This window comes from Schistocerca cancellata, chromosome 9 (genome assembly GCF_023864275.1).
Source record: "Schistocerca cancellata isolate TAMUIC-IGC-003103 chromosome 9, iqSchCanc2.1, whole genome shotgun sequence".
Classification (NCBI taxonomy): Eukaryota; Metazoa; Arthropoda; class Insecta; order Orthoptera; family Acrididae; genus Schistocerca; species Schistocerca cancellata.
The window spans coordinates 167,566,811-167,582,600 of record NC_064634.1 but is presented as its reverse complement, the minus strand read 5'-3'; the positions used below and the strand labels follow the sequence as shown (position 1 = coordinate 167,582,600).

Here is a 15,790-nt window from a genome sequence, read left to right as displayed (position 1 = left end):
TTTTTATATACAGTGCTTAGGCTGAAACAGTTAATGTGTACAAATTATTAATGCGCTATCTGACCACGATGCATAATTAATAGAAGTAAACAATATAGCGCTGAACTACTCTGTGGCATGTTCATAGAAAGCAGGAAGCCTATTGATGAAACACGGTACAATGTTTTAAGAATAAGCTAAAAGAGATGGTATGCGATGAGTTATGTATAGAAAGAGATGCTAAAGTGAACTTCAATGTATTCTATAGCAAATTTGTGTCGATATTAGAAAGTAGCGTTCCTAAAATGTTATTTGTGGAGTTTATTCAAAAAAGGTCAACCATGGATAAATGACAGGATTAAAATCTCATGTAAAAATTTTATACATAAACGAGAATAGGCCATATACAATAACACTTGCATTATACAAGAAATACTGTAATGTTTTAAGTAAAGTCGTTAAAATGTCCAAAAATAAGCTTGTGCTGACATAAATTAATAATATAGATGATAAGATTAAAATTATATGTGATGTTTTGAAACGGGAGAAAGAAAAACAGTCATTGTACAATATACCACAACAGTTAAACTAAATGACAATGTTATGACTCATAAAACAAACTGTGGGCGTTTTTAAAAATGACTTTTTAACATAGCAGCAAAAATGAAATTAAATTGTCGGCATATAGAAGAAGTTTCAAGCAATTGGAAATAGTGCCAACATCTATCACTAACAGTAATAGAATATTGAAAATTCTAAAAAACAAATGCTCATACGGTGTTAATGGAATTTCAGACAGACTTCTGTAAAGTTGTTCTAACTTAATAATCTAATGTCCTTACTGGTATATGTAATGCGTTACCGGCACAAGAACTTTACCATGCAGATTAAAATACGCATTTTTTAAACCTTTTCATAAGGAAGGAAACAAGAAAGACTTAAATAATTATCGTCCACTTTCATTACTGACGTCTTTTCCAAAATATTGGAAAAGGTGATGTATTCAACAGCTGTCTTTCATATAAGCAGAAACAATCTACTTAACACAGCACAGTTTGGGTGCCAGAAGGGCTGCTCTACTGAGAATGCTATTTGTGTACATTCACAAATTAACTTTCCAAAGCGTTTGGTTGCAGCTTGCATGTATCATGATACTCTCTTAGAAAATCTTAAATTTTTCGTAACTGATGACTTTACACATAATTAGTTACTGAAAACACAATACAAAAAGGTGTGCTGAACAGTTCAGCAGTGTTTGAAGGAGAGGATATTTTAGTAACTGAAGAAATTATAGGAGTCCCCCCGAGTTTCAATTTTTGGACCACCCCTTTCCTTACATATGTGAATGACCTTCCATTTCGATTCAAGCAGAATTGTTACTTTTTTCGGGTGATACCAGTGTTACAATAAATCACTTTAGACAGAAAGCAACAAAAGGAACTGTTGGTGAAGTTTTTCACAGAATTATTGAATTGTTCACTGAAAATGACCTCACCCTAAATTTTGTAGCTGGAGCACCGTGTTCAGACACAATCAGCAACCTATGCAAAACACTGCACCCTTCACCACGGGTCGCTTCTGCGTTCCACCCACTTTAATGAGGCAATGACTACGTCTTCGGAGTCTAACTACCTTTTAAGTAGCAACCGCATGACGGAAGAATGTAGCAGCGCTACTTCTTCCACGTGATCGGCCTCCAGACACCAGAACAGCTACATCCTGGCGGCAGCTAGTAATCACGGAACAGTCTCTCAGTCTCTCTGTTTTACTCATCGTGTATAGGTGTTATTACACATAGCTTTCAGTCCGACCCTCAATTCCGATGTCGTTTTCAATTTGTAAAGTTGCTTTTAAAGAAATTATGCAATATACAGTACCAAACATTTCCTTGCTCTTTGGTTTACGTCTCCTACGACAGCACTTCACATTTTCAGAAATGGATGACGAGACAATAGTTGGCAACATCGTCGCTTTCCTGATTGGTGGGCTTGACACGTCTGTTTCGACCATGACGTACGCTCTGTACCAGCTTGCCGTCAACCAGCAAATACAAGACAGGGTCCGCCGGGACATCCGTGAGGCCATCTTTTGCCACGGCGGCGAGTTTACATATCAGGCATTGGGAGCCATGAACCAGCTCGACTGCGTTATCAACGGTGAGTCCCTTTTTCCTTTAGCTTTTTCTTTTTCTTTTTAACTCACCAGATTCTGAGGTACCATGTGGGTCCATGATACTTCGTCATGGAATGAGTCATTACATAGCTCACAGACAGCTGATAATAAAACATTTTGAAAGTTAAAGGAAACCATAAAAACGAAAATATACACGATTAGATTTATAATAACATGTACTACACTGAAGAGCCAAAGAAACTGATACCGTGCCTAATATTGTTTAGGGCTCCAGCGAGCACACAGAAGTGACGCAACACCACGTAACATGGACTCGACTGATATCTGAAGTAGTGCTGGAGGAAACTGACACCATCAATCCTGCAGGGCTGTCCATCAACCATTAAGAGTACGAGGGAGTAGAGGTCTCTTCTGAACAGAACGTTGCAAGCATCCAAGATACGCTCAATAATGATCATGTCTGGGGAGCTTGGTGGCCAGAAGAAGTCTTTAAACCCAGAAGAATGTTACTGGAGACACTCTGTGGCAATTCTGGACGTGCGCGGTGTCACACTGTCCTGCTCGAATTGCCCAAGTCCGTCGGAATGCGCAATAGACATGAATGGATGCAGGTGATCCGACAGGATGCTTCCGCACGTGTTACCTGTCAGACTGTCACTCCAACTGGACATGCCCCACACTATTACGGAGCCTTCGCCAGCTTTAACAGTCCCCTGTTGACATACAGGGTCCATGGATTCATGAGGTTGTCTCCATACACGTACACGTCCATCCACTCGATACAACTTGAAACGAGACTCGTCCGATCAGGAAACATGTTTCTAGTTATCAACAATCCAATGTCGATGTTGACGATCCCAGGCGAGGCGTACAGCTTTGTGTCGTGCAGTCATCAAGCGTACACGAGTGGGCCTTCGGCGCCGAACGGCTATATCGATGATGTTTCGCTGAATGGTCCGCACGTTGACACGTGTTGATAGCCCAGCATTGAAATCTGCAGCAATTTGAGGAAGGGTTGCACTTCTGTCACGCTGAACGATTCTCTTCAGTCGTCGTTGGTCCCGTTGTTTAAAAAAATGGGTCAAATGGCTCTGAGAACTATGGGACTTAACATCTGTGGTCATCAGTCCCCTAGAACTTAGAACTACTTTTTTACAGGATTCGAACCTGCGACCGTAGCGGTCACGCGGTTCCAGACTGAAGCGCCTAGAACCACTCGGCCACACCGGCCGGCCGGCCCCGTTGGTGCAGGTCCTTTTTCCGGTCGCAGCGATGTCAGAGATCCAGAAATCCAGAAACACGGAATCGATCTGAAATCCATTGTCAATAGCACTCAACACTTCATGTGAATAAAGAGCTCGTTGTGTTTCACAGGAACAATGTTTTCTAAATCCGTGTTGACTGTGTGTCAATAGACCGTTTTCTTCGAGATAATTCATAATGTTCGAACACAATATATGTTCCAAAATCCTGCTGCATATCGACGTTAATGATACGGGCCTGTAATTTAGTGGATTGCTCCTACTACGTTTCTTGAATATTGGTGTGACCTGTGCAACTTTCCAGTCTTTGGCTGCGGATCTTTCGTCGAGCGTACGGTTGTATATGATTGTTAAGTATGGAGCTAATGCATCAGCATACTCCGAAAGGAACCCAATTGATACAGTCTGGACCAGAAGACTTGCTTTTATTAAGTGATAAGTTGCTTCACTACTCCGAGGATATTTGCTTCTACGTTACTCATGTTGGCAGCTGTTCTCGATTCGAATTCTGGAATATTTACTTCGTCTTCTTTTGTGAAGGCATTTGACAGTCATGATATGGTCGTACGGGAAAATCCCCACTTCATCACTACCTCGGAGACGCTGTGTCCCATCGCTCGTGAGTCGGCTATAACATCACCTTCAAACTCACTTAAATCTTGATAACCTGCCACTGTAGCAGCAGTAACCGATCTAACAACTGTGCCAGGCATTTGTTTTGTTATACAGGCGTTGCCGTCCGCAGCACCGTATTCTGCCTGTTTACATATCTCTGTATTTCAATACGCATGCCCATGCCAGTTTCTTTTGCTCTTCGGTGTATAACTAATTTACAGGAAAGGCACAAACTACTTCAAGGAACTTCCGTGCAGAATAAAAGGAAATCTGAAAATCTTGGAGTTATCATTAACATTTTCGGTTCCGTTCGATTACACTATTGGCAACAAAACACCATAAACATTATTTACCATAAATAAACTGTAGTAGAGTCAGCAAAAGAAGATCCCTGACAGCTGCAGCAGATGTGGCGCTGCTGCTTCACGCGCCTTCCTCAATCACTCACATAAAGAGACTTTGTATATGTTTCTACGGCAATGCTTTGGTATTGTCGCAAGTCTATTGTTGCGTGTGCAGCCGTTTGAGTTTCGCAGCTGAAAGCTGACAAGAATATTCTTGCGCCGGCAACTATCCAGCGCGACCAGAAGTGGAATGACAGCATAAGACAAATAGCATGAAAAGCAAATTCCAGGCTCAGATTCACTGCGAGAATCTTAAGGCAACGGAATTCATTCACGAAAGAAATGGCTTATAAAACAGTAGTTACATCTGTTCTTGAGTGCCGTAATTAGATTGGGTCGCTAGTGTTACTCGCAGATAGAGGAGATCCAATGAATCACGGTGTGTTTCATCACGGGCCGGTTTAGTCAGCAGATGAGCATTACGTAGATGCTCAACGAACATAGTCGCTACAAGAGGGCATTATGCATCATGGAGATGTTTACCGTAGAATTTTTGAATGCAGACGTTCCAAGAGGATTCGGGAAACATGGTTGCTCTTACGTATGTCTCGAGAAATTACCACGAGTTGAAACTCAGAGAAATTGACTCATACTGAGTTTTACCGACAGTCATTCTTCTCAAGCGTCATTCATGAATGGACAAGAAAAGATGTGTTGGTGGAGGAAGATAGTGGTACAACCCGTATCCTCGGCCACTCCTCCGCACATCGCAAAGTGGCTTGCGCTGTATAGATGTAGAAACCTGATAAAAATGAAACTTTCAGATTGGTTCCTGCCTGTCCTGTACAATAATTAAAGAGTATTAACCAAGTGTAAATTTTTTTCCGTTTCGTTTTTACAAAATGAATACGGCAGTACCTTGCGAATGAGTCCATATTGTTATCCACAAAATCCGTGGAGGATTTGTACAGCGATGGCAGAGTTACAATTCTGACATGCTTGGACAACGGTCTATGCAAAATTCGCGAACTGGCACAGCAAATCGCTCGAACTACCATTTTTTGGGCTATGAGTATAGTTTGTGAATGCACAGATTATCTACTATACTAGGGAACAAGTACACAATGTAAACAAGTTGCCGCGTTTCATTGTCAGAGATAGTGATTAGCCCCCTGCAGCCGATAGTCTGTCATGCATGGATGACATTGGTAGTATTCGTCGATAGAGAAAATTAGTTCTGATTGATTCAATTAGTTCTGATTGATTTAAGTAGGTAGCTCTTTAAGTACCCAATTGATAGCTCCATGCCTGGTACGAATAAGCTAGTCATCTTGTCGGCTTCATAAATCTGTAATCGTATTTTCTGGGTTAATTTTATTTCACTCCGTGTATTTGTTTTCCGGCACTAACAAAGACAGTGTGGGTGGCTTTGCTATGGCCTATGTCTGTCCCACTCCCACCTACTCCGCTTTACCTACCAACTGCCGATAAGCCCTACATGTGGTTCCGGTAATCGACTTTCCAGAATATTACTTAAAATGTTTTCAACATTATTTAATCAAAATTGCTATACTAAATAAAACAGAGATCATTCATATACATTATGTTGCATAATCAGTTACGAAGCTAATTATAAAATTATTATACATGTTTAGTATACGAAGGATATTTGAAATAAGACCCATTTACTTGGACTGTGTATAAAAGCAAACGACAATGGCATCGAAAATCTTTGCTCCCTGCAGTTGTGATGTGCATTTTGTAATTCGGTTTTGTGTCAAAATGCTTCTACAGTTGCTTAAATTCGCAATGCGTTGTACTTAGTTTTAGAGGCTACAGTAGTGAGTGATGAAACGTAATACAATGGTGTAGGAACTTTGAAAGCGGCCGTATAAATGTGCCTGATGAAGCGAGGAATGAAATCGTACAAGTGAACCAGAAACTGCGATCTGATCGACAGTTAACCGTTGACGCTCACACTGGTGAATTTCGTCGTGTCAGACGCACTCCGTTTAGACTGTTGTCACGGGATAGTTCGCCTCCACGAGAGCATGCGCCCACACAGAGCTGCCTGTACCAAGAACAAAAAGCAGCTTTTATGTTGAGGACTTTTCGACCATTGACGCTACAGTCCCGACCTCGCACCCAGTGGGTACCACTTCTTCCGTCATAATGACGAGAAAATCAAGACTGCCGTTATCAGTTGTGTCAATTTGTAGTGGGTTTTCCTCTATGCTGAGGGACTAAAGAAGCTAGCTGCACGTTATGAATAGTGCTTAGAATTTAACGGCGGTGAGCCGGATATGCGAAGAAGATTGATATAAAACTGAAACAGCCAATTAAAACGGTTTCTAACGATTATTTTTAATATCTGAACGGCTCTTACTTCTAGAATACATCTCACTGAGCTGTAGTGTTACATAATGGTGGAACTTATTAATATTTTAGGAACTCCACATCCGTGTAAAGTAGCGACAACGATCACAACGGACAAGACATCGACAACCACTAGTAGGCATCAGGCCGATATCCTGTAAAACCGTATCTATCTTTGAAAATGGCCTCAATTCGGCGAGAAAAGATGAGTCCAGAAGTTTCTTTACGAACGCCGTGTACTGCTGAAGTGAATGTGATTAGGCCCCCTAGAGACACTAAATTGCGGAGATGTTGACTATTGCGTTACACCCGCTGTGACAAATAGTCCCAGGCTTCTTCTATAGGATTAAGGTCGAGTGATTTAGGGTGCCATCCGAGGAGCTATAGGATGCCTGACTCTTCGTCAAACCAGGAATGTATGCTTGCAGCTCTGTGAACATGTTGTTGTTCTAATGGAAAACGGGAGTGTTCATACCTTATTCGTGATGAAGAAGTAGAAGAGGGGTGTAATTTCCCCCGTCCTTCCTTCTTCCATCTACCTTTCACATTGATCAATGCCCAGTCCAAGTAATTCATAAGCAAAGTCTTTTACGAAGCTTGTCATATTGAGATGGCTGTAGTTCTTCTTGTCTAGGGGTTGTAACGTTCTTTAAAAAAATATTATCAGTGCTAGATTACGTTGAATGAATGTCTGAACTGTGGAACGGGTACTAAACTCGAATTATCGTTTAGCGTGTTGTAACTGCAGGTGGTGTGGTTACTCTGTGCTATTGTTAGCGAAAGTTTATACAAACTGATTGGGCAATGCAACTCCCATTACCAATAAAGAAATACAGTCACTGCAAAATACATTCAGCCCCTTAGGCACTGAATCCTCTGGCCCTGTGCAAAACTGATAACTTCGGTCCCTGTGCACATAACAATAAATTAAATTGTCTTACCTCTAAAGCAGCAACTGTGGAACGTGATGTATTCTGGTCTCTCACAAAAAAAGAAAAAAAGATATGAATGCTAGCTATAGGCTCAGCAGTGTGCAATGCTGGCTATTATACATGAAGTGCATACGAAATTCTTTTGGCTGATAAACAAGAACATTTAAGGAAATTTTTCTTTGAAAAATATATGACCTGGACAGGGAGACGGTAAAGATTGTGGTGAATTACTGACACTGATGTTTTTGTGCAAAATTATATTGCAAGTTAAGTTTGGTTTTCCAAAAATATTTGACAACTGAAGTTACATCGGTCAAAAAAATCATATTTATTAACTGATCCACAAACAATGACTTTTTACAGCAAGTACTCGTATTATCTAACCTCATTAACCAGCATAAATGCAAATCATCAAATTACATATAGCTCTGTTAACAAATCTTTGAAGCATTACAAAAGTGAAATATCTAACTAGTTTACATAAATTCTGGGGTTACTCAACACTTTCAAATTATCAGCCAACTCATCTATACTAACGCGCTGGCAAAACGAAAATCATAATTATTTAACATCTTTACTTTGCTCGCATGAAAACTTCTGCTTCCATGTTCTCGTAATACCTACATTAATCCAACACTTGGTGGCTTCACAGAGCACACCACAAAAACTGCCTACACCATCCTACACCTACGACTGTGCGCCAAGCGCTCTTTTACTCAAACACTACAATCTCGGACCAGAAACAGTAACTTAGGATCTGCGGTCGTGCACAGTCAGCGATCCGCCTTATAAAGCCTATCAGAGACATACATCGTTTATAATATCATACTTTCAGTTTAGTTTACATTAGTATTATTATTATCATATTCCGGTGCCACATACAAGTGGGGCCCAGTAGACTTCTTTCAGGGTCTGATTCTTGAAGCTGGATATCTCATCAGGTCCTCACGGTTGATTTAAACTAAATAGACTGGAAGATTGTTGTTGCAGAATTTTTTGCTTAAATGTATTTTCCACTGATTTTCTCGCATTTTAGTGTGTCATATGGTATTTTGATTTTTCACATTAACAAAGCCGAAATTACATCGTTCGCACCCATTATACAAAAATACGTCCGATCACATCAGAAGCAAGCTTTCCACTCTCACACTCTGTGGAAATAACAGTATTAGAAAGGGTTTACAATTTTCCTTACCAAATAAATTCTAATTTTAATTATTATTTCGTAAATGATTCCACAAATAAACATAGTAAACTTTAAGTGTTCAAATAATTCGTAATTTCAAATGTTTCTAAAAAAAATTTAATTTTAACTGTACATTCAGAACTAGTACTTATCGACTATAACATAGAAACTAAAATATTTTATAAAGTAATTCCTTTTCATAAATTTTAGCTTTAAATATAACATACTGGGTATAAAACTATATGAAAGTTTTCAGAAAAGCAACTGAGATATATTAATCTGTCCAAAATTCGAAAAATAATACTGGTATCGACAAATACTGTTGAGGAAATGTAATGGTAGAGCTCGATGTCCCGTTACAAGAGGCAACACTCAGTCACCGAGAATGTTGAAATAAACATCCTGGTTCATGTTCAAGCTACATGATGAGTGAGTCTGAGTCACGGTACGATTAAATCCCGCAAAACAGCATAGAGATTTTTACTGTTAAAAACAGTCTTGATATATATAAATTGTGATCAAGACCGTTTTTAATAGTAAATATTTGTAACACATTGACCACTGCCACTCCCATAATGTATTCAAAAGTAATCATAGGGATTCCTCCATTCTGAACTATCAGAGGTAGTCAAATGAAAACCGAGCACCCGCGGCAACGGGACCACGGAATGGATCCATTGCAAAGTAATCACAGCATGCGTTACGACGTTTCTCCTGGGGAACGAGACGATCAACTCCTGTTTGGTAGAACACGGTCGGCCGCTGGCAGATCCACAAATGCCTCCACTCTTGCACTTTCCCGTCCGACTGAAATGAGCGACTTTTTTCAGGTCATCAAATATGTGAAAATGACACTGTGAAGGATCCGGATTCTACGGAGGGTGCTCCAGTGTTTGCCAAACAAATCGCTGAAGCGTAGCCTTAGTCTGATTGGCAGGGTGGGGGCGGCCGTTATCGTGATCCCGTCCGACAGTATTCCGGCAGTCCCACGGCAAACCGCAAAGCTAGCATCGGAAACATTCCACATCTCCCCCTCCAAAGACTTCCAAAGTTGTTCACACAGATTCCGATAAGGTCATGATGGTCTCCGACTGCAGAGGCCCTCTTCTCGCCTGTTCCTCGAAGGGCCATCAAGTCAAAATGCTGTTGGACGGAATCACCCTGTTACATCATAACGCTCGCCCTCACCCTTCCAATCGCTCGAAGACTATAATGCTTCAACGATTTGGTTGCGGAACACCGCAACATCCTCCGTGCACCCTCGATCCTTCACCGTGTGATTTCCTTATCTTTGGCGTTGGAGAAAAACATACGTGGACGTCTGTTTCAGCGGAACGAGTAAGTGCGAGAGTGGGTGCGGTTGTGGATCCGTCAAAGGCCGACTGCATTGTATGAAACAGGAACTGATAATCTCGTGTCCCAGTGGGAGAAATGTCTTACCACGTGGGGCGATTTTTTTTAATGGAACCATTCCATGGTCCCACTGCTGCGGGTGTTGGGTTCAAATGGCTCTGAGCACTATGGGACTTGAACATCTGAGGTCATCAGTCCCCTAGAACTTAGAACTACTTTAACCTAACTTAAGGACATCACACACATCCATGCCCGAGGCAGGATTCGAACCTGCGACCGAAGCGGTCACGCGGATCCAGACTGTAGCGCCTAGAACCGCTCGGCCACACCGCCCGGCGCGGGTGTTAGGTTTTCATTTGACTGCCCCTTACATAGCCTCCATATAATAACTCCTAAACGCTCGATTGGGCCGCCTGTACATTCGACATCTTGAATCACTTGAAAAGAGGCACCATCCCGATTCCTGGGACAACACTACAGACGTTCAGTCGTTTGCCGATCAGTTTCTGTGTTGTCTGGCCCACTGAAAATCGACCGCTTTATTTGCTGCTACGAGCAATAGGCTTTTAGGACGTAACCAACTCCAAACGTCCAATGTTCGCTCCGAAACTGGTTGAGATGCACTTAGCCGTATTTCTCAGCAACAGTTCCCATCGTGTTTTAAATTACTTCCATTCACAAGGTGTGACACTCGTCCAGGTCTGTTACACTTGAACTATTTTTACGACCATTGTTCCTACGCCGTGTTACATGCCTACGAGTGGTACTCCAGTCCTTGTAGACACGTTGGACACTCGACATCAGTACTGCAGATAAGTCGGCCTTTTTTCACGGCGGGCTTCGGGGGAACACAAACACGATAGCTCCTTTCTGGCAACCTGTCACGTTTCCACATCGTTGCACCTTATTGCGCTGTGTGCATACAATCTCCTGCTGCGCAGACACTTCATTGTCATTTATGGGGGGTCGCACCATCTTCAATGCTGTTTTAAGGGGCGACTAATTTTTGCCCACTGAAATTGTTCTCGGTGCGTGAGAATGATGAGTGGATAAATTCACCGCTTTGTGCAGAGACGATGCGGCTTTACCCTCCGATGAACTTCCTGGACCGCAAGACGACGCAGCCCTTCCGGATCCCGGGCACAGACATAGTGCTTCCCAAGGACACGGGCATCGTCGTCTCCGTGCTGGGCCTGCACCACGACCCCCGGTACTGGGAGCACCCAGAGCGCTTCTTGCCCGGGAGGTTCAGCGGCGAGGGCGGCAAGGCGAGACCCAGCCACACCTTCCTGCCCTTCGGGGACGGCCCGAGGCAGTGCCCCGGTGAGTGCGCTGCGCTGTCGCACTACAACTTTCGTACACAATTCTATAGTCAGCTACTTCGGTATTTGCACGTTCTATAAATCATAATTACGGTCTCTCGCTATGTTGTGAAACGAATCAGTTTGTTATTATAACACACATTCTTGGTGGAAAGAGAACAAGTTGAGCTCTGTCTTTTACAATAATCTTCAGCTTTCTTTAGGTTTTAATGCACTTATGCATTGCCGGCCGGAGTGGCCGAGCGGTTCTAGGCGCTATAGTCTGGAACCGAGCGACCGCTACGGTCGCAGGTTCGAATCCTGCCTCGGGCATGGATGTGTGTGATGTCCTTAGGTTAGTTAGGTTTAAGTAGTTCTAAGTTCTAGGGGACTAATGACTTCAGCAGTTAAGTCCCATAGTGCTCAGAACCATTTGAACCAAAAGCGGGCATTGCATATTGTTTGCCTCTAACAGTGTTGCTGCCTGCAGAGATGTTGTCAAACTAGTTCTATTCTACACTATCTCTGTTGTCAGTTTAGAGAGGAAGTTTGTCCTATTACTTTTTAGTACAAACTTTACTGATTTTCAGTCGCCTTGTGTAAAGTGAATTATTTATATTATCCTTGTACCTCACCCATACGCAGAACAATAATTTTTCATTAAATCATTTTTTGAAATCGTCTTTTGTCTCACAAAGTACTGTAGTTCTTTGTTTCTTTCAGTTTGAAAGTATATCGTGAACCACTAATGCCGACATGGAGTCCCATTGGAGATAGTGGCTACAGTGTTTACCCCAATAAGATTTAGTTAGTTCCAGGTAACATACAAAATACTACAGATCAGCTTGAGTTCTAAACCCTTTTACATATCCGTCAACCTATCCTTTTCTGCCGATTCTGAATTAATAAATTTATGTCTTTTGAAACCGTTTCTGTTCGTTTATTTTCGGCCTAATAGAAAAATGCAATTGAAAACGGTCTGATCCAGTCACATGACATTACTTTAGGTATGGAGTATCAAGGTGCCTAGGAAATAAGCCCGTAAATCAAAAGCCGGCCGGAGTGGCCGTGCGGTTCTAGGCGCTACAGTCTGGAACCGAGCGACCGCTACGGTCGCAGGTTCGAATCCTGCCTCGGGCATGGATGTGTGTGATGTCCTTAGGTTAGTTAGGTTTAAGTAGTTCTAAGTTCTAGGCGACTGATGACCTCAGAAGTTAAGTCGCATACTGCTCAGAGCCATTTGCACCATTTTTGTAAATCAAAACAACAAACATGGAATGTTCTGGCGATAGCGCTGGCCACATTAACCTCTAGGTTGTGAAAAGTGGTCACTATCTTAGGCTTCAAAAAATGCATGTAATTCCTATACATTATTTCCTCTTTCACTCAAAATATTTCGTGTGACGCTTTATAATATATGCGTTCAAAATATATAGGAAGCAATCTTCTGGCAGAAACAATGGTTTCGCGAAAATTCAGTTTCCCTTAGACTGGCGAGCTGAGCCGCATTCCCCAGTGTACGTGGGGGTGGTGACGGTGGGGGGGGGGGGGGAGACAGAGACATGGATGATGATGATCATTTCTCTCTATGTAGGTGGACGTTAACAAAATATCTTCAAACTCTGAGGAGAAAGCTGGTGATTAAAGTTTGATGAGAAGATCCAGCTGCAACAAAAAAACCACTTTGTTTGAATGAGTGTCACCCCAACTCGCAAATCATATCCGTGTGAGACATTCAGCTACAAAAGTCTCTGACAGCTTAGTTAATGTTGTCATGTATCTAGTAATAATAGAACTAGCTTCAGACATAATCTGAAACTTTGTCTTCTTCATTGTTCCACCTATGTAAAGGAATACTTTTTCATGACTAAATATCTTTGAAAGTTATGGACAGTGTCTTGCAAAGAGCCTCTAAGACGAATATTAACAAAAGTAAATCAAGGTTCAAAAATGACTCTGAGCACTATGGGACTTAACATCTGTGGTCATCAGTCCCCTATAACTTAGAACTACTTAAACCTAACTAAGCTAAGCAAATCACACACATCCATGCCCGAGGCAGGATTCGAACCTGCGACCGTAGCAGTCGAGCGGTTCCAGACTGGAGCGCCTATAACCGCTTGGCCACCGCGGCCGGCGTAAATCAAGGGTAACAGTATGTAGTCTAATTACATCAGGCGTTGTTGATGCTGTTAGATTAGGAAATTGGGTACTAAACGCAGTTTTGCTATTTATGAGTTTTGCTGTTTATGCAGAAAAATAACTGATAGTGTCAGAAGTAGAGAGGACATAAAAAGAGGCTCACAACAGCAAGAAAATAATTTCTGGAGAAAGTTGTTAATATTTATACGTACTATAAATTAAAGTAAACCACTGCGTTTTTCTGCCTTGTGTGTAATGGCTAATCTCAGGAACTACTGTAGGGTTTTTGCTAATAGATAGACTGATTCAGGAGAAAGGTTTGTGTTTATCACCACATATTATAAAAAAGTCTTACGACTGTAGATGCTTGGCACTATCAGTGCGCAGCCGTGGCTGGTCGCTAGTCGAATATTAATTTAAGTGTTACGAAGTCTTTTTCTGAAGATACTTGCCTGGGGTGTTGCCTTGTACGGAAATAATATGGTGACTATAGACAGTTCATACAAGAAATGCTTTTCTTGTAATTTTCAATAAGTGTATTATATCCTCTCTACTTCTGCGATCATCAGTTATTTTGCTGCCCAGATAGCAAAACTCATCTACTACCTTAGTTCTCCAGTTTCCTAATGAAACCCCTAAGTAACGCCTAATTTAGTTCGATTACATTTCGTTACAGTATTCCGATGTGTAGTTCTGTATGGATGCTAGCGGTTGCTTATGCAACTACACAGACCTGAAGATCAACTTTTATCAAAACTAGTCATATCACAAAATAAACGAAACATTTTAAGTATCACACGGTTGCTGACCCTCTCGCGATGATCATGTTGCGAATTGCGAGAGTAGAAGCTTTTGAAATGTGGCGCTGCAGATGAATGCTGAAAACTATGTGTGTAGGTCGGGTATCTAATGACGACGTACTGGGTCGAATTGGGGAAAGAAGGACATTTATGGCACAACTTGACTAAAAGAAGGAATAGATTGATATCACACATCTTGAGGCATGGGGGAATCGTCGATTTGCTAAGAGGGGGGAAGGTGGGGGATAAAAATTACAGAAGGAGTCAAAGGCTCAAAGGCAGTAAGCAGATTCAACGGAATGTAGATTGCAGTAGTTATTCAGAGATGAAGAGCCTTGGGCAGTATAGACTAGAGATGCATCAAACCAGTCTGGGGTTTGAAGACCGCAACATCACCACATTCTTAACATTATTAGGTAACTGATCAAAGATCTTTATGCCTGGGTATCTCACTCTTCGGTGTACTAGAAAGAGAAACAAAGAAAAAACTATATAAAATGCGTCATACTGTTGTTAAAAATCCATTCCTCCAGAATGAGGGAGAAGAAGCGGTCACCTGGTTAAGGAGAACTAAACAGAAACTTCTTGTCAGTATTTTCTGAGTAAATATGGTTCTATAACATTATCCATTTTCTAATTATTTGTTGTAGGAGTGAAACAATGAGACTGAGATTGGATCGCTTTTATATGTGCTTTTGCAGATAAGCCTGCTTAATGGGTATCAAATGGATCCACATCAATACAGGCAACACTGTAATGATACAAAGTCTTTCTATTGCAGGACTGAGAATAGCACAAACGCAAATGAAGATCGCCCTGGCGAACGTCTTGATAAACTTCCGTGTGAGCGTCACTGAGAAGACTCCAGTACCTCAGGCTGCAAACCGTCGGAAGCTGATAAGGAAGTCAGAGGGGTCGTTTGAGCTGGCCTTCGAGAAGATTTCCTAACGAGAGCGACGAGGTCGCCGAAATTGATCTGTTGTGAATTGTGATTGCCTTGACATGTCATTTCCATTACAGCCAGACGAAGAAGTCGCGAACAGTTACTATGCGAGTAACACTTTTTTATACGTTTACAGTATGATAGAATGTACTTACTCTGACCAACAGTATTTAAATTGATTTTCGAATTCGCCCGTACTTATTGCTACTGCAAAACTGTAACGTACCCATTATCCTATATAATTATATACGTATATTCGAAATGACTGTTGAATCATGTAAGAAATGTCGGAACAACATTGAATCTTCACTGTAGCTTGCATATAGAAATGTCATACATGGCTAGCATTTAGAACTGTTGACACCAGCCGCCGCTAAGATTTCAGTCTCCCTCTGTCTTTCTCGTCCTAATCTCTGACACCTGA

General features: G+C 41.6%; 1 protein-coding gene across 1 annotated transcript; it reads left to right on the top strand.

Annotated features, from left to right (window-relative positions):
- The first annotated feature begins 2,052 nt into the window (after nucleotides 1–2,052).
- LOC126101132 (cytochrome P450 6k1-like) lies at nucleotides 2,053–15,381 on the top strand. Its single transcript, XM_049911815.1, has 3 exons — nucleotides 2,053–2,135; nucleotides 11,252–11,503; nucleotides 15,205–15,381. Exons 1-3 carry the CDS (start codon nucleotides 2,108–2,110, stop codon nucleotides 15,369–15,371), a joined length of 447 nt encoding a protein of 148 aa, XP_049767772.1. The 5' UTR covers nucleotides 2,053–2,107; the 3' UTR covers nucleotides 15,372–15,381.
- The last annotated feature ends 409 nt before the right edge of the window (nucleotides 15,382–15,790 follow it).

Coding starts and splice junctions, on each gene's coding strand:
- LOC126101132 (XM_049911815.1), top strand. CDS start 2,108: ATGAACCAGCTCGACTGCGTTATCAACG. Junction 2,136..11,251: donor GCTCGACTGCGTTATCAACG/GTGAGTCCCTTT, acceptor CGCTTTGTGCAG/AGACGATGCGGCTTTACCCT. Junction 11,504..15,204: donor CGGCCCGAGGCAGTGCCCCG/GTGAGTGCGCTG, acceptor TTTCTATTGCAG/GACTGAGAATAGCACAAACG.